Source organism: Micromesistius poutassou (genome assembly GCF_964030765.1).
Source record: "Micromesistius poutassou genome assembly, chromosome: 22".
Taxonomy (NCBI): Eukaryota; Metazoa; Chordata; class Actinopteri; order Gadiformes; family Gadidae; genus Micromesistius; species Micromesistius poutassou.
The window spans coordinates 8,541,485-8,561,498 of record NC_140292.1 but is presented as its reverse complement, the minus strand read 5'-3'; the positions used below and the strand labels follow the sequence as shown (position 1 = coordinate 8,561,498).

Below are 20,014 nucleotides of genomic sequence, written 5' to 3'. Positions count from 1 at the left end.
CCAAGCGGCAGTTTTCCCATCGGGAAGAATCTCCTTTCTCCTTGTCTTTTCTCCACGGTTACCTCCATCAAAGTCAGTGGGTTGGTTTGGTTTCAGTGTGTTATTTTGTCCCCTTCTGTGTGTCCTTGCTGGAGGTCTTTGTGGCTCTTTCCTAATTTTCCATCTGGGAGTTTGGTCTCATTATCTTCTTTTTATCCCCAGCTTAATCAGAATAGTCTAGGAAATCCATGTTTTTTGTATTTTCCAGGCAATTTGGAAGCCACTAATCGGAAAGGAATCCTGCCTCTGACCAGGATTCTGGGAATCAGATGTTTTACGTCAAGACTAAGGAGGATCTGAGACTACTCTAAACCATGTCTGGGAAACCCAATTTTAGATGGACCAGATTAAACGTACAATCTTGTCCAAGATTAGGTTCAAACCATGTTATAGTATTTCTACCACACACATCTCAAACGATCTTCCAGAATTGCATTATGTAGTTCTGGAGCATCATACATTCTTCTTTAAAGATGTAAATATACCTCCACGCCGTTGTGTACCATAGGCACTGCATTGAGGGGCTTCATTAGACACACTGCGTTGAGCTTGTGATATTCTGCCAGCTGAAACACATTCCTAATACAATTTCCCTTGCTGGTACTTTGTTGTTATTATTATCATAACATTTTGTGTGTGTGTGTGTGTGTGTGTGTGTGTGTGTGTGTGTGTTAGTTTGAGTGTGTGTGAGTATGAGTGTGTGTCTTTGTCTCTGTCTCTCTCTGTGAGTGTGTGTGTGTGTGTGTGGGGGGGGGGGGCACCCATGTGTGCAGTTACATTATAATAATGTTTTTTTAAATCAATGCTGTTTTGCATCATTCTTTATGCAACAAATGTGATGAGAAGGTTGTAAGTTAGTGGCCTTGGAATCACTAAAGCTAAACAGTAATTATTGGGATTTATTGAGATACTACTAAAATAAGTAGATCTACATATATTAAAGTTGAAGAGACACTGTGATTATGCCTAGTCTGGAATCCTGGTAATTAATGTAGTTGTTGGCTTCAATGTCTTGATTGGATATTCTTTCATATTCAAATAATATACAATGTGTATTTACGATACAAATTGTGTTCAATTAAAGGGCTATGTCATCACGTTACAATGTTATGAGGACTTACACCAGGGGAAACTGGCTATTTCCTAGCAAATATAAATAACAGAATCACTGTTGCTTCTAACATAACAACAACAAAAATAAGTGACACATATCACCCAGGAATAAGTGTTGCTAAAAACACTCCAAACATCATAATACTGTAGATAGAATCAAATATATATAACATCATAAATCTGATTTAAAAAATAGATTTGGAAGCCTGAGTCAGCCAAGTGGCCTATTCAGTTTTACTTAATGTCATTCCTCTTTTATCTGTACTACTTCCAACATCTTGTCGTCTCTGATAGGAGTTCAATTGGTATTCCCCACAGGTTCCTCCTGTACAGTAGATGACAGAGATTGTTTGTAGCTCTGCTGCTGGAGACGTGATGCTGATGCTGCCGTTTGTCCTAAAGCTATGTTCTCATGACACAAGCATTGACATTGGCTTTATGCACGCACGCACGCACGCACACAGACTCACAGACTCACAGACTCACAAACAAACACACACGCACACAGACATACACGCACACAAACACACACACACACACTCCCACACATGTGCACACACATGCACGCACAAACACACACACACACACGCGCACACACATGCACACACACATACACGAGCGCACGCACACACACAAACATGCACACAGAACTACAGAAACTACAGAAAACCTCTTCATTCGTTGTTCTTCTACTTGTGCTTGTCTACTTATTCTTTGTCATCCTCATGAAGGTGCAGACGTAAATAAACTCCATTGTTTTTTCTCACAGACATATGTTCCTGGCAGCGTGCAGCATGGATAGTGTTGAAAGGGAGTGGGGGGGGGGGCTATATTATTGCTGTTTGCTCTGGTCTCAGTCCACACAGTAGCACGTTGCCAGCGTTCCTGCTACATGTGACGTTCACCACACAGCCAAATCACAGGCATTCAAGCTGGCCAATTAAACATAGGTGTGAACAGCACATACTGTACTAAGAGGGAAAAAGACAAACAGTGAATATGAACATATAGCTTTGCATTCCCAAGAGAACTATAATGGGTTGTTAGTTTTGTGCCTAGAACTAATCCTATCCTATATAAGTCTCTTTCACTCTAATTAGATCAAATAATTAGAAACCCAATAAATAGCAATTCAAAATTATTATTATTAATAATTGAAAGCGACTCCAATATGAACATTTAGTTGATCCTTCAGAAGACTCTTCAGTAATACGTTACATAACTGTTGGATACAGCAGAACATCAGCAGTAGCAGGACCATCCCCCCCCTCTTCCCATACAGGTGGAGGTTCTAGTTTAGTCCCAGAGACCCCCACCACCCCCCCCCAAGCCCCCCACCAGGACACCATCACTCTATCATAAGCCCGTCCTCCCCCCCCCCCCCCGGGCGCTCAGCAGAACGGAACGGAATGATTAAAGTCCCCAGGAGAACCGTTTTCTCCCCCGGGCCTTGGTATGTGGGGGCACGGCGTTCAGGTTGATAAATCCACCGTGGACCTTCTCCCAAGTCCACCGGCTGACTTTAAAGTGATCGCGCCAAGCTGCCCACTGTCTCGCCCCTTACCCCTCTCACGTTCAGGACCTTCTCTATTCCTGTCTCTACGACCTGTCTCTGCATTCACTGTCTAACCCTGACCTGCTCCTTAATGACCTGTCTCTGTAGTCACTGTCTAACCCTGACCTACTCCTTAGTGACCTGTCTCTGTATTCACTGTCTAACCCTGACCTACTCCTTAGTGACCTGTCTCTGTATTCACTGTCTAACCCTGACCTACTCCTTAGTGACCTGTCTCTGTATTCACTGTCTAACCCTGACCTACTCCTTAATGACCTGTCTCTGTATTCACTGTCTAACCCTGAACTGCTCCTTATTGACCTGTCTATGTAGTCACTGTCTAACCCTGACCTGCTCCTTATTGACCTGTCTCTGTATTTACTGTCTAACCCAATTAACTGCCTCTGTATTCACTGTCTAACTCCTACCTGGTTCTCAATGACCTGTCTCTGTAGTCACTGGCTGACCCCTACCTGCTCCTTAATGACCTGTCTCTGTATTCACTGTCTAACCGAATTAACTGCCTCTGTAGCTACTGTCTAACCGCTACCTGCTAATACTATAGACAGATAACCATTTATGGTTTGTAATACAACCACCAAATATGATTTTAAAGGCCACATGTACTATGTGTAAATATTATTGAAAATTGCATAACATCGCAACTATTTTTCTAACACCATTGTTGCTAACTCACAGACAAGCTCAAATTCAACAGTAATTATCATAGTGTCGATGGGTTGTGAATACAATCCGGCCCCCTCAGAGCGAACAACAAAACAAAACAAGACTTGTTTGTATTTCTTTTAATGATTCTTATTTGGTTTCCTCTTATTAAAACGTCTCTTTGTTCTCCCCTCCCTTCCAGCTGAGCTGTCGTGGTGTTGTGGTTGTGTGTCGGTGGTGTGCGCTCAGGATCCACCAGGACATGATGTGAAGGACGTGTGATCCGACCTTTAGCCACGGAGTGCAGGAGGAGGTTTTAATCACGCGTGCCCTTTGTCCCCCCGCTGTCAGCCCTGTCAGCCCGCATCTCTGTCTGTCTGTCTGTGTGTCCCCGGTCCCGTTGGCCTCTCCCCACCGTCACCCGGTCTTTTATCTCCTTATGTGTTTGTCGGCGTGGTGCAAATACAAGTAAATACAATCCACCTGTTAGTGTGTCGGTCGCTCTGGGTTACTGTTTGGCCGTCATTCACCCCCTGTGCTTTTCTTTGTTGTTTGAACGTGTTTATTTTTTGTTATTGCTTCCAAAGCACGGAGGAGACTTGAGACACTTGTTCTGTCCTCCCCGTCCATTCAGCTCTGGCTCTGGCTAGCATCCCGTCACACAGGATCCAGGTCAACTTCTGCTTCAAAACAAAAAAGAGATCCAGATGAATACATGAGGGCTTTTCTTTGGCATATGAATCCGTCCGTCCATCTATCCATCTATTTATACATCCATCTGTCATTCCCTACTTCCATCTATTCATCCATCCATCCATCTATTAAATCATCTATCTATCCATCATCCATACATCCAGGATAGAGTGAGTGTGTTAGTGGGGGAGTGAATAACTGTGTGAATGTGTGAGTGAATAATGAGTGAGTGAGTGAATGAGTGAGTGAGTTTTGAGGTGAATGAGTGACGAAGTGAGTGAGTGAATGAATGAGTGATTGATGTCTATCAGCTTAAGTACAGTCCTGTACCAGAGGGAAATCAATACTCTGCTGTTGTCTGTTAACATCATCGCTTGGCTTGTCTCAGACACACACACACACACACACACACACACACACACACACACACACACACACACACACACACACACACACACACACACACACACACACACAGTCTAACCTCAGTGGAGATGAGCACTTCAAAACAAGGAGAAGTAGGATCGGGCAAGCAGAGACAAACAGAATGCAACAGTCTGTCTGTCTGTCATCTGTCTGTCTGTCTGTCTGCTGATCAAGCCTGGCTGCGTCACGCCTGTCCTCTCCTTAGTGAGGCTGACCTGGAGGAGCGTTCCCAGGCCGGCCGGCGGCACGGCTGACGCCCGACGACCGACACGGCCTGGAGGCGTGTCCTACGGGGAGGCAGTGAGAACGACTGAGGAGGAGAGTGAACGAGTGAGGGATGGAATGAGGGTTTGAGTGATGTGTCTTTATTTTCTTTATCCTGCATTGCTGCTGCTATGTGGCAGTGAAGGAACCAAGCCTAAGAATTTTATTTTTGTGTACAATAAGATGTAATAGAAGTAATTCAGGTTCTCCTGATACAAGCGGGGGTCAGCGGGGTTTGGTTCGCCTTTAGAATCCTCGGGGCGTCTTCGCTGCTGAGTGGGCGGGATCGGAGCCGGATACCAGCAGACCCGTCAGGGTATTATTTCAACGCAGTCCAAGCCGTCAGCCGAGATGGACGGACGTGAACGTGGCCCACAGAACACAACAGGACAGGAGTGATGTACATCGTTGCTTCCTGCAGAGTATTCCCATCTGGACGTGCTTCTCTTCTGCTCTCCCTCCCCTCCCTCCCTCCCTCCCCTCCCTCCCTTCCTCACACTCCCCCCCCCCCCCCCCCACCCCTTCGCCTTCCTCAGCTGTTAATCTCGCCTTCTTTCATTTCTTCCCTTCCCCATCTATCTGCTCGCGATTCCCCTCACCCCCCCTCTCTCCCTCTCCCCCCCCCCCCTCCCCCTCTCTCCCCACCCCCCCTCTCCCCCAGCCGTACTCACCTTCAGTGGCTGGCCTCCTTCTTTACCTCACAATGAATCAGACCATCGCTCCTCAGCCAATGGGAAAGCTTGGGGGGGAGGTGTGTGTGTGTGTGTGTGGGGGGGGGGGAGATCTAATAAGGAAAATAGCAAGAATCCGTCACTCGGAGCAGATGTTTGGAGCGATGTAAGCAGGCTGGATGGGGGGAGGGAGGGGGGGTGGTGTTTGTGGGGGTAATGGGGGTACTGCAGCAGTGCCAAGGTGAGACAAGGTGGGGGATAGGCATGGGCGTCACGTACAGCAAAGGTCTCCCTTTCCCTCTCTCGCTCTCTCTCTCTCTCGCTCGCTCGCTCTCTTGCCCGCTCTCTTCTTCTCCCGGTGTCTCTCGCTCGCTCACTCGCGCATGCGCACACACACACATACACACACACTGGCCATGGCTGACACCTTGGGTGAAAGGGAGGCCATTTGTCTCCGAGGTGATCCCAGGCCTGTGATCAGATCGCTTCTGTCCTGCCGGAGTGATGCCTGCCGCTGACAGCGCTGGCCAACAACAACCAATAGAGGCCCGCGCTCCTGAGACCGTGTCTTGTGTGAGCCGCGTGGCCCCGCCCCCCTTTTGAATCGTGCCTGGGCATTCAATCACTCAAGTCGTCTCTCTGCCGTCTCTCTTGAAGGGGCCGTGTCTTTCTGGAGACGAGGAAGCTGTTGAGTTTTCCCGTCGGGATTTATGGATAATCAATACAACGTATTATTATGGTTCTATCTATGTTAATGTGACACACGTGCACAACCACACACACACACACGCACGCACACACTGGACACTGCAACACTGGAATGATAACAAGCATAAAACAGATGTGTTTGCTTGCGTGCATGTCTGTGCATGTATGTGTGCGTGTATCCATGTGAGTGGGAGAGGGTGTGTATGTGTGTGTGTGTGTGTGTGTGTGTGTGTGTGTGTGTGTGTGTGTGTGTATATACATGTGCATGTGTGTGTGTGTACATGTGTGTGTGTGTGTGTGTGTGTGTGCTTGCGTGTGCATTTCTGCATTCGTGTATGTGTGTGTCTGTATGTGTTCTACTAGTGTGTGCATGCATGTGTGCTTATGTATGGTGTTTGTGTGCGCATTTGTGCGTGTGCATGTGTGTTGTGCGTTTGTGTGTGTGTATAAGTGTGTCTGTATGTGTTCTGTGCATGATAGCATGTCGGAGAGAGAGAGAGAGAGAGAGAGAGAGAGAGAGAGAGAGAGAGAGAGAGAGAGAGCGAGAGAGGGGCAGCGATGCAGTCGGCTTTAATCCGTAGCGACGGGGCAGAGAGGGAACGTACAGTGTGCTTGTCGCCGCTCTGCCGTTAAACGGAGGAAGCCTCCACAGCCCATATCTAACGGAGCCCGCAGACGTCGCTGACGGCTCCGTCCATAATGCCAGAGCCTATCTCCCCGCTCTGCCGTGTGTCATCTCTCCTCACTGTCAACTGAAATACGCCTCATAGAAAACAGCCCAGTGGAGGCTGAAAGTCAATACTCAATACGCTCATACAGAGCGGTAATAAGTGCAAGGCTACGTTACAATATTGACAGATAAACAACACGGTAAACAATTTACCAAGACGGTTCAGTGTTTTAGTGATGTGAAACCATCCAATAAATGAAACAAATAAAACAAACATAATAATAATCCAAAGTGAATTCTTGATCTCCTTTCTGGGATTAACAATTTGTTACGGCTCAGGTCTGTCATTCCACCTATACTAAGGTCTCTCTCTCTCTCTCTCTCTGTTACTCTCTCTCTCTGTCACTCTCTCTATCTCTCTATCTCTCTCTCTCTCTCTTTCTCTTTCTCTCTCTCTCTCTCTAGTCTCTTTCTAGTCTCTCTATTTCTCTCTCTCTCTCTCTCTCTCTCTCGTCTCTCTCTAGTGTCTCTCTCTCTCTCTAGTCTCTCTCTCTCTAGTCTCTCTCTCTCTCTCTCTCTCTCTCTCTCAAAGTAATTATAATCCCAAAGACCTCGGGGCATCTGCAGGATTTCCATTTGCCGAAATGTCACAGGTGATAAAATGGCGTGGGTGGTGGGATTCCCTCTCCTTCCTGCGTTGACATGGAGACGGGCGGTGCTGACACGCCTCTCTGATGAGACACGCGCGTACGTACGTTCCCTTCCGCTCAGTAGCGTCGGCGCGCCGAGGGCGGGTGCTCGACGGCTGGCGGTGCGGACAGCTTATCTAACGACGTGGGATGGTGTGTTTCGTGGCGATGCTGCAGATCTTAATCATAGCTTTGACTCCCAGTCCCATGGGCCGTTTTAAAGTAGTTCTGTTTAGTGTTGACCCACGCATCGCAGCCCTCCCCTCTCTCTCTCTCTTTGTTATAACTATAACTATCAATACCACGTTCTATAGTGATATTCTCCTGCCGTTTTTTCAGCTTCCTGTCTAGTCATCCACCCCACCATTAACTTCCGGTTTCCTTTTTCTTATTTTTCTCTTCCTCCTCTCCTCCTCCTTCTTCTTCTTCTCCCCCTCCTCCTCCTCCCCCTCCTCCTCCTCCTCCTCCTCCTTCTTCTCCTCCTCCTCCGCCCCCTCCTCCTCCCCCTCCCCCTCATCCTCCTCCCTCTCCTCCTCCTCCTCTCTCCTCCCCGTCGTCAGGGCGTCTGTGTGCGTCCGGATGTGTGCCAAACAGCTGTCAGTTGTCGAGGTCGTTGTCAACATTAGTATTCAAAGTGCTGATTTTCCTGAGCCACTCTCCTCATCACTGTCCTCATCGCCTCATCTCAGGACCCGCCCCCCCCCATCCCACCCGTCACTCAGCACGGGCCAGCCCAGGCCATGCAGTGTCCTATTATAGACTCACTACACACAGACTCTTCACTCAGAACAACTGAGGACACACCTGAGGTCATGGGTCTAGTGATGCGTGAATGCTAATACAGTCAAACTGTTTTGTAGTGCAATACAGTTTTTAACTGTTTTATAATGTGCATCAGAGGAACATAATCCTGTGGATGACATCCCCTTGAGGGCCAACGTTGTGTCAACATTCAGACAGTGTGAAGATGATGTGTTGCACCGGAATGAACCCTGTCATTAAGTGTATATCTTCAGACTGATGGGTTTGTTGTTCTCTCTGTGGACAGATATGACCCGCTCCCCCTGGGAAGACATACGACGCGAGCCAATCGCATTGTTACGGCCGGCCTTCGCCCAGACATGAGATCATTCTTCTGCAGAGCTGTAACCTAAGTTACAGCAGCCGCAGGTGACAGAGAGAAACGACCACGGCTGTTCCAACACGAGGTATAAATAATCAACAGGAATATATTTTGTTAGATAAATCATATTTCTGAAGCCATGGCCGGTAAACATCTTAGTGGTTGATTGCGCCCTCATTGTGCGTGCCATCTGGGGTATACTGTACCCCAGCAGGCCTACAGTACGCAGTCCTCTGAGGATGTATTTCTGGTGTGGAGGTTTTCCTTCATCCATATGTCACGTTGCAATTAATTCATTCCAATAATGGAAAAATAAATCAAACGCAGGTTGATCCGATTCAATTTCCTAAATGAAAGCAATCAGTTGATCGGCCCAGCGAGCAAAGCCTGCAGTCAGCAGCACTGCCCGCCACGCCCGCGCATCCGTCCTTTAAAAACGCTTTCCCCACGCAGGATGTGTAGACTTTTCTCTTCTTGAGAGAGCGTCTTTGTCCTTGTTCTCTACCGTCCGCACCACGCAGAGCTGTCCTCTCCTGTCCCCATCCGAGTTGTGCTTAAATGATGTGGCGCTCTTTGAATCAAAGGCTAAATATGAGCAATGAACGTTGTCAAGCACAATTCTCCGCCGTGCCTGTTTCCCTAGCGCCCTGGCTGCCGTCCCCTCTACGCGCCGTTCCACATGCTGCTGAATACGGCTGTGTGCCACTGTGTTAGTATTAGGCCTGTCGTCCTAATAAGATTGATGTGGGAGTTGCACTGCACATGCAATGCCAGGCAAAGGCAATAAGCGCCCCCTATTGGCTGACCTTGTTCGTCCGGCTGGCTGAACCGCTGGACGGGCTCGGCCTGAAGCACAAGGGTTTGTTTAGAGTCTGTGCACCAACCTAGGCTAGAGGCTGGTAGTTGTTGATCACCTGCTCTGGGCCATCAATGCCTGGGCCATCAAGACCTGGGCCCTGACCTGGGGAGACCTTTTTTTGTATGGGCTCAGATTTAGTTCAAGGAGCTCACCCTGTTCGTTGAGGAAACCAGGGTGAGGGGGGGGGGGGGGCGGAGGGGGGCTTGTGAGCATCAGAGTGTACAACACGTTTAATTTCTCCCCTTTTCAAACCTTTTCAAAAGATCTCCACTGAATGGTGCCCGAGAATAGACGTCACGGACTCACAAACCCCCCACACACACACACACACACACACACACGTTTTCAACGTCTTCCGTACAAACCTCATCCTCATCCACCCGACGTGCATCCTCTGCTGACTGGTGAAGTACCAGCAGCCCCTTAATTGAAGCGTAGCCATCGTTCAACGCATGCAAATGACCCATTCAGGGCCCATGCAGAGCCCACCAGCCCTGCGTGTGATTCACTCGTAGGCTCGTGTCCCTTTTCATTAGCCGTCTATGCAGCTCCATCCAGAGCACTCAAGGAGGACAGCTTAGCCTGGTCCTGCTCCGCCAAGAAGCTGGGGTTTGCCTGCATACAATACAGCTGGCGACTATTGTCCAACACTCGGCCTTCGCTCTAAGTGAAAGCCATCGGCAGCCAAGAGTATTATAAAGCACAGAGAAGCATTCATCGCACATTCTTTATCCACATATTCATCGCAAGACAGAATGGAGAGGCGTTGGAACCTATTGTTAACCCTCAACAGGCCATATGGATTATTGTGTGTGTGTGTGTGTGTGTGTGTGTGCGTGCATGCGTGCGTGCGTGTGCACGTGTGCGGGTCTGTGTACATGTGTGTGTGTGTGTGTGTGTGTGTGTGAGAGAGCATTATTGAAGACAAATCCATTGAAACATTCCAGCAAATTAGGAGTCAAGTGATGCAAGTATGACTTCATAGTGTCATCCAAAAGGAGGAGGAGAATCGGATGGATTAACAGTGAATCCCTGGGTTCCTCCCTCCTGGATCACCTTCAATACCTTCAATAGATCCATAGGAGCCTCGCTTCCTTTATGCTTTTGCTATTCCCTGAAGCTCCAAACATGAGTATGCATGCACACGCACACACACACACACACACACACACACTTACACACTTACAAACACAGAAAGGGCTTTTCAAGAGAACATGAAGCAGTGATTTTCTGGCCTATCATGATAATTACCTCTTAACGATCAGTGTAACAGGATTTAGATACTTAATAACTTAATCGTGTCATGCTGGTGGTGTGCCAGAACCTGGAAGGGTGCTTGACTTGAGCACCTACTATATTTTACACCACTTAACTCTAAACTACATTTGACTGTTTAATTATTGGAGGATGTGGCCTGTATATAGTCAATCAATTGGCTAGTTCACCCTAAAAAAATCCCTAAATTTCTCTAAAATAGTTTCCTATACAATACTCTTTTCCTCTCATTCAATCACCCCTCCACACCACCATTATTTTCCTATAGTTGGCCACCCTGGACTGGTTTAATCCTTGCAGATATTGTCACCCCTGGGCTGAGTGCTTGTGTCCACTCCATCATTTAATAAAGTTATTTGTTCAGCCGTCCCCCTGCCTTGTTCCGGCCCAAGTAGCATCATCGTGCTACAGACAGAAATACAACAAGGCTGTCGTTATGGTGCTGAAAAATGCTAGCTACGTATAGCTTTGGTCCAACTAAAAGGAAAAGCGATCGTTTCTGTCATCTGATGGGCAATAATCAGATAAACTTCTGTACTTTGGTTGGTTGGCCCCGCTGTTGTTTAATTAAAGCCATGGCAGATCAGTGATAAGAGCTGTGGTTTCCAGATAAAGGGATCCACTGATATCTGAGGAAGGAGTTAACCCCTCGCCTCGTTGATGTCATCATCGTCATTATTCATTCTGTTCATTCATGAGCCGCTCTCATCCGAGGAGGCTCCCCGGTGATTACAGATGTCCTCACTGAGGACATTTGGCATCAAACCCAGAAATTGAGCTGGAAGTCACACACACGCACCCACACACGCACACACACACGCACGCACACACGCACACACGCACACACACACACACACACACACACACACACCTTACAGCCTCTAGCCCTCTCCATCATTAACTCTGGGTTTCCAACCCAGTGGGCAATAGTCAATCCAGCATATTTCCTAACAGATTGCTGATGTGGGCAGAGGCACATATTCTACGTGTTTATTGTAAGTACACACCTTGAGGGATCTTAGGAAACGTCTTAGGAAACACCTTGAGGGATCTTAGGAAACACCTTGAGGGATCTTAGGAAACGTCTTAGGAAACACCTTGAGGGATCTTAGGAAACGTCTTAGGAAACACCTTGAGGGATCTTAGGAAACACCTTGAGGGATCTTAGGAAACGTCTTAGGAAACACCTTGAGGGATCTTAGGAAACACCTTGAGGGATCTTAGGAAATGTCTTAGGAAACACCTTGAGGGATCTTAGGAAACACCTTGAGGGATCTTAGGAAACACCTTGAGGGATCTTAGGAAACGTCTTAGGAAACACCTTGAGGGATCTTAGGAAACACCTTGAGGGATCTTAGGAAACACCTTGAGGGATCTTAGGAAACACTTTAAGGGATCTTAGGAAACACCTTAAGGGATCTTAGGAAACACTTTGCAATTCCTCCTTTCATTCATCTTTGAAGCTCTTTTTTATCTGTGTGTATGTGCTTGTTTGAGTGTACGTGTGTGTATGCTTGCCTTTGTGTGTGTGTGTGCGGCTGTTTGTGTGTATGTATGCGTGCCTGTGTGTCTGTGTGTGTCTGTGTGTAGCCCTGTGCTTGTTCCAGTCATCTTCACAATCGTCCTCTCCCTCCTCCTCCTCTCCCTCCTCCTGCTCATTCACACATCTCTCTCCTCGTCTTCCTCACAGGCTTGTCTTCTGTCCCCTCAATCATCCTTCCTACTCTCCCGTGAGCATCCACATTCCACACACAAACACACGCAAGCATACACACTCCACACACACAGAAACAGACGCACACATTCCACACAAAAACACACGCACACACCCAAATGCACACACACAACCACATGCACTAACACACACACCACACACACAACCACAGAAACAGACGCACACACTCCACACACGCATGCACCCACACACACACACAACCACATGCACTAACACACACACAAACACACACACGCACACACACAATCACAGAAACTCCACACACACACACAAACACACACGCACACACCCAACCACAGAAACAGACGCAGACACTCCACACTCACACACGCACACACACAAACACACACACACACACACACAAATACGTTGGCCCAGACACACACACATGCACACACACCTACATAAAGATGCATGTGAGTGCTCCCCTGGTCTAGCACTATTTATTATTTACCTCTTGATGGCCAACAGCAGAGCAGCCCAGAGCTTTGCCTCATGTTCCCATTTTCATCATTTTTATCTGTGTGTGTGTGTGTGTGTGTGTTTGGCGTGTATGGGTATGTGCATATATACCCATTGGGCACAGGTTAATATGGTGTCAATATAGTATTTTCTGTAAACATGTGTGTGCATGTGTGTGAGAGTGTCAATGTCTGATATTCCAATCAAATACAAGAATGGAGAGAGACAATCAATCTGAATGATTATCCCCCCCCCACACAGACACACACACTAACACACCCATGCGCGCGCACACACACACACACACACACACACACACACACACACACACACACACACACTGGTCATGTCTCTGTCTAGTGCATTTCTATCTATTTATATATAAAGGTACACACACGCACACAGAGGGCTGATTACTGTGAAACGGTTGTAATGCCACCATCACCAACCCATTCACCCCAAATCCTGTTCAGAGAGAGAGAGAGAGAGAGAGAGAGAGAGAGAGGGAGGCGTGTGTGCCTGTGTATTCTTTCAGAGCACGTCGGGTGTGCGGTACCCCCCTACACACACACACACACACACACACTCACACGCACGCTCTCTGAAAACATAATTCCAGACCAAGGAGGAGGTGGTGGTCGCCTGCATCTCTTCTACGTTTTTTCTTTTGCGTGTCTCGACTACGTGTGCAGTTCAATCCAACACGACAGCACGGTGGGATTTCATCACTCGTCGCTCAGGGGATTTTCCGTCCATATTTTGGGTTTTCACTCTTTTTTCCCCCCCGTCGCATTTCTCTGTCCTGGTGGGTGTTTGTAATGAGCCGCTTCCCCGCCCGCGTCGTCTCCATGCCAGCATGGGAACTGCGGTGTCCAAAAGGAAGAATTTAAGAAACGATGCGATATCTTCTGTTGCAGCAAAAGTTAGGTGAGTGTCAACCCCCGTCAAACTCACCTTCACCTTTGAGCCTCATCTCATCCCGGTCCCCTCCGTCCGGGTCCGGGAAGACCCGTCCGGGTCCGGGGCAGACCGGACCGGGACCGACCCACATGAAGTTGGTGTGCTCGTGTCTCGTGTACAGCGTGGTCTCCAGCTCAGTGCTCCGGCTCAGTAGGCGTGCACACTGCACAGCCTCCTCACCGTGGTTCAGTCTGCTCATGTGTTCGCTTCTTCACCTCCTCATCCATACTTTCCTCCCCTTTTCTAATCGGGACATGCACGCTTTACAGAGCCGGACAGAACCGGCTTGACCCATCATAAATGTCCTTCATGCATTTTTGTTGTGGTTGTTTATTTTCATGATTGCGTAGGCTATGGCACAAAGGATAGCCTACCTCTCAAACCCGGTTGAATTTCGATTACGTAACATGTACGTAACATCTCAACATCTAAATTCGCAGCGCGTCTGGCGCGCGGATGGCGTCGGAGGCGCGGGGTGGTGTTGTGAATGAGCCATCATTATTACGTGTTGTGTAATGAAAGTCAACCAAAGGCAAACGCTACTCTATTGGCTAAATGCGCACAGTCTGGCCTCAATCATGCCCCAGTCTGCAGGCCAGCCGACTAAATGGGCAAATTTGATATCAAGCCACAAAGGACTACACAATGTTGTAAGTGTAGCCTGATCTTCTGAATTGGAAAACGTCTGATCGGATTTATCCATCGCACTCCCCAGACCGATTGAGTGACAGATTGAGTGACAGATTGATTGAAGGCTGTGATGGTTGACCCTGCTTCTAAAGTCAGTCCAGGTGTCTATTCACTCAAAGGGTCTTTCCATTCAATGGTAAGCCCCCGGGCATTCAAACGTAGACATGCAGTTCAAGCAGCACTTAACGTTTAGTCTCTACTCTCTGCTGAGGAAGGCCTAATGGCTTTTATATTCCTCGAGAAGTCTATAAACCTAGACCAGACTCCCCTTGGAGTCTGGTCTTCTATATATATATATATATGTTTTAGCACCTGTGGTATACGTACGTACCAAAACAGAGGTCAATCCTATATGCCCCCCAGATAAAAGCAGGTAGTGAGACACATCAAAGACACATCAGTTAACAGTGAACGTCTGGTGAGCCCTGCGTGTCCACCGTGGGGGACGCCACCTGCCAGCCTCCACAGACCCCTCACCGCCCCCATGGGCCCTTCAAGGGCGGGACTACTTGGGAGGGAGGCCTAGCCGGTTCCCTAAGGGGGGGGAGAGAGGGAGGGACTTCCCATAGCCACAGAGGGATGTCCGTTTCTGTGTTTCGCATATTGCTTTGTCCAATTCTTCGTCTTAAAAACCTCCATATTTATTCTCCTTGTCGTTGATGTCATTGTTCTTGTCATGTTCTCATTCTGCTCACGCGGGGGGGTGTGTTAACTGACACACACAGCCTTCTCCATGTTGTCACTGAGAATCCACAGAATATCAGTTAATGAGATGCAATGAGATGAGGTCATCTCTTTTTCCCTCTCCCTCTCTATGTCTCTCGCCCTCTCTGTCTCTCTCCCTCTCTGTCTCTCCTCCTCCTCTCCCTCCTCCTCCTCTTCCTCCTCCTGCTCATTCACACATCTCTCTCCTCCCCGTCTTCCTCACAGGAATGTCTTCCGTCCGCTCAATCATCCTTCCTTCTCTCTCGTGCGCATCCACACACACACACACACACACACACACACACACACACACACACACACACACACACACACACACACGCACGCACACACACACACACAGACACAACTGCTTAGTACACACACACACACACACACACACTGCACACGCACTCACATTAACCCCGCCCTGTCTGCTGATTGGCCACCGCCCTCTAAAACCTCCTCCTCATTTACACATTACCAGTCTTAGCTGTCACAGTCTGGACGCAGTCCCGATGTCACATGCCAACACATTAGTGTCGCCTTGCGATTTCCACATTGAAGACACTGTGTTAAAATACCAATAAAACCAGTGGGGGGCAGGGGGGGGGGGGGGGGGGTTGTGCATGACTTGCATGACACAACGCCATGCAGTGCTGTGTGTAGCTAGGCCACATGGCTCGGATTGTCCTGTTTAAACGCCTGACTCTATAGGAGGCCGAGGTGGTAATAACAACAATCAAGTCGTCGTGATTTTACCGTGAGGCTACCCAGCATTATTCCAAGAATAGCTTTATATTTAGAACTAGGAGCCGGACAATTAGGCCTAGTTTAGGAACGCACACACACACACACACACATGCACACAATAGCGTCAGTGCACAGGAGTCTCACAAACACACAAATTAACACACACACACACACACACACACACACACACACACATTGGATTCCTTTTCTTTGTGTATAATTACTGCACAGTTAAATACAGGATACTCGTTGCTTGGAGATTATATTGTCAAAAGACGATATTTAAACAGGGGGGAAAGGTGAGAGGAGGTGGGTGGATAGTCTGATGCAGATGTGTGAAGACACATTTCTCATTCATCGTTCATCTCTCTCTCTCTCTCTCTCTCTCTCTCTCTCTCACACACACTACCCTTTTATTGAACACACCTATTGTTCTAGAGAGAGAGAGGTGTAGCGAGAGAAAAAGAGCTACAGAGAAAGAGAGGTAGACAGAGAGGGAGGTAGAGCGAGAAAGAGAGAGAGTGAGAGAGAGAGAGAGAGAGAGAGAGAGAGAGGTAGACCGAGAGAAGAGGAGGGAGAGGTAGAGCGAGAGGTAGTGAGAGAGAGAGAGAGAGAGAGAGAGGTGCAGCCCGGCCGAGTTTCTGAATGAATGAGTCATCGCTGTGCTCTCATCGTCCATCGTCCCGTGAAGCAAAACAGCTCTTCACACGCACGCACACACACACACACACACACACACACACACACACAGGCACAGGCACGCGCACACGCACACACACACACACACACACACCCAAGCACCAAACCTGCACACCCATCCTGTACTACATACAGCCTGTATATACGTACTGTTCATACATACTGTACATACATACTGTCTTTATGTACAAACATACATCCTGTACTAATTACCTACTGTATATATACATTCATACTGTATATACACACTGTAGACATACATAGGAAGCACCATCCAATTAGTTGGCAATCCTACACTTTGTTTCAGACATCTTTAGGCTTGTGACATTAATTAAGGCTGCACTTACTATTGAAGAGCACAATTTGAAGGAAGCGATTGATTTTGGCTGAGAAAAGGGATCCATCGATCCATGCTCTCGTCCGCTTGGGAATACTCGGGTCTGGGACCAGTGGGTCCCAACGTCAGCCCGTGACACACACTGGTGCGATGGAGGAGATGGTGGTGTGTGTTATGTATGGTGTGAGAAACGCTTCACACTATACACCAACACGTCTGCTCAATTCCGGTGTGTTCCTCGTGATGTTTGGCTGTTAATGAGTGTGTGCATGCGCATGGGCATTGTATGTGGAAGTGTGTGTGTGTGTGTGTGTGTGTGTATGTGTGTGTGTGTGTGTGTGTGTGTGTGTGAGTAAGCGTATGTGCAGTGTGTGTGTGTGTGTGTGTGTGTGTGTTACAGTATAGTAGATAAGACACTGGTCGATCATGTGCACGACTGATCAAAAGAGAGACGGAGCGAACGAGTGACAGAGGGTGTGAGAGAGAGCGAGAGAGAAATGACCTTGTCTCATTGCGTCTCGTGAACTGATATTCTGTGGACTTTGTTCTGCTCAGTGACAACACGGAGCACCAAGGACTCCTCTTTGAGTCGACACATAAAGCTCGATCCTCTGTGATATCGCTCAGCTGTCAGTTCACCTGCTTTCCGTCCTGACGGGGCCTAGCTGTACTGCCAAACATCGTTGCTTGGTTTTTATCACAACTGTCTCCCCGCCGTTTGTACATCTGTGCCGTGGGTTTGAGATCACTGTGTTGGTGTCCCCGCGGTGCGGCGGTACATAAGCCTGTTTCCCTCGTCCCCAGTTCATCTTTGAAGAGCTCCCCTGGGGGTCGACCGTCACAACCGCACTGTCCTCGCTCATCTAGGGCTGTGTATACAACGTGGAATGGTCAGTAACGCGTACAACGTTACATGACCAACAACGTCACACAATCAACAACGTATGCAGCGTCACATGATCAACAATGTCACATGATCTACGTATACGACGTCACATGATCGACAAACGTCTACAACGTCACGTCACAGTAACGCGCACAACGTTACATGACCAACAGCGTCACATGATGTACGTATACGACGTCACGTGATCAGTAACGCGCACAACCTAACATGACCAACAACGTCACATGATCAACGACATGCAGCGTCACATCATCAACAACGTCACATGATCAACCAGACGCCGTCTCTGGTTGACCATGTGACGTTGTACACTCAGGCGTCTCACTGTTAGACAGGTTAACGGCTGTGGCAGTGTATGCATAAAGAAAATCAATGAAACGAGGACCCGTATGGATTGGCGGCAGCGAGTAGGATGGAGAGCCTTTGCTCTGGGACAGGCGGCCGTAAAGCAGCGGCGAGGGCCAGCGGGAGAGCCGACACAGGCGGGGGGGGGGGGGGGGGGGGGGGGCTGCCAAGGCAGTGATCCGTGAAGTCAAAGCTCATGGGGCGTTTGCCCTCTACCTGCCACCGGAGCATGCGGTCAGAATAGCTCCCGAAAAAGAATCCTAATAACGTCTAAGCACGATGGATGGAGAGCGACGAGGCAAATATGAAGAAGCATTACGGTCAAGCAGTGTAGTCCATGGTCCACGCCCCCCCCCCCCCCTCCCCCCGCCACGCGCACCGGTAGAGTGAATGCCCTTGAGCAGTACATGCACCTTTACTGAGCTGGAACCATGCCAGTGTGCAGGTTTAACCTCCTCACCAGATGGTGGAAATACTTCATAATACTTCATCATTCATAAAATGCACGCAAATTACACTGTTAATGAGCAATGCAAAGCAAATGCTACACATCAATGTATGGAACTCTTAGGATATACCCAACAAATCTACGTTGGGTAGCGAAACGTGTAAATGCCAAACATAACTTAAGTCCCTTATATAATATTTGCTTTATAAAACATGCCTCTACCATCGCACACAGACAGCCATGCAGCACGCGGCCCCCGTGCCTCAAGCCCAGATTCAGCTGCACCTCTCTGGTTCTCAGCTCCACATCAGGCGTACAACTTTATTATGGTCACCAGACTAGACCAGGCCCCTAAAGGCAGACAGGTTCTCTGTTCAATGGAGGAAGCGAAGACACAGAGGAATCTCATTAGGGCAACATCGTTATCTGAATTAGGAAGAGTGTAGTTCGTGCAAAACAAAACGCACGACAGAGTCAGTTTTTGCTTGACTTATTCTTGTTCTTGGGTTCACATGTAGAGATACTTGGCAGGAATTAATTGTGTTTTGTGTTCCTGTTCCCAACAAATAGAAAGCCTCTTCCCTTCCTCCCTTTTCTCCTTCACGCACGGCTTCAACACAATATTCTTGAATTCTCTTTGGATTAAAACACACACCCCTTTCTTACCCCTGTAGCGTTGAGTCCTCGACATTTACCAGAACGAATGGAGTTCACTATTTTAATGAGCCTTTTGGAATGAAATAATTGCTGTGTGATGATGTTCATTTGGGCTCCCTTATAACCAGAAGCCTTTCATTAGATAAGAATTAGCAGGACTAATTGCCAACGTGCTTGTACAGGTAAGGTGGTAAACAAGACCGTATATGGGTACAACATCTCTTGACCACACTGGTACACCATGTGTGTACTCAATACTGTACATGTGTACCAGTATTAGTAACGTGGGCTCCACTTGGTCCTAGCCCATTCACAGCTTCAGGAGTCCATCTCTGATGACATTGCATGAAACTGAGAGAAGGTCGGATTATATTTCCGACAGTTGCAGTGCAATTTATGACCAGTGCCCCCGCACCTCTACTTTGTTCCCCCCTTTCTTCTCCATCCGTCTACCTTTATGGGCCGTCTCCTTTCTTTCATTGTCTCACTAAATCCTCTTCCTTCTAACTTGTTTTCTAATCTAAAGTGTTGGACTAGAAGGGTGCAGTGTGCTGGATTTAATTTGGCA

The 20,014-nt window shown here is 48.0% G+C and overlaps 1 protein-coding gene across 1 annotated transcript in view; it reads left to right on the top strand.

The window, feature by feature from the left end:
- Positions 1-13,804: 13,804 nt before the first annotated feature.
- The window catches only part of nsmfa (NMDA receptor synaptonuclear signaling and neuronal migration factor a), a gene marked incomplete at both ends in the record, with an annotated part of 27,180 nt that continues 20,970 nt past the window's right edge, over positions 13,805-20,014 (top strand). The window contains 2 exon segments of the mRNA XM_084486422.1: positions 13,805-13,875; positions 14,030-14,058. Of these exon segments, the coding sequence (XP_084342548.1) occupies positions 13,805-13,875; positions 14,030-14,058 (100 nt within the window).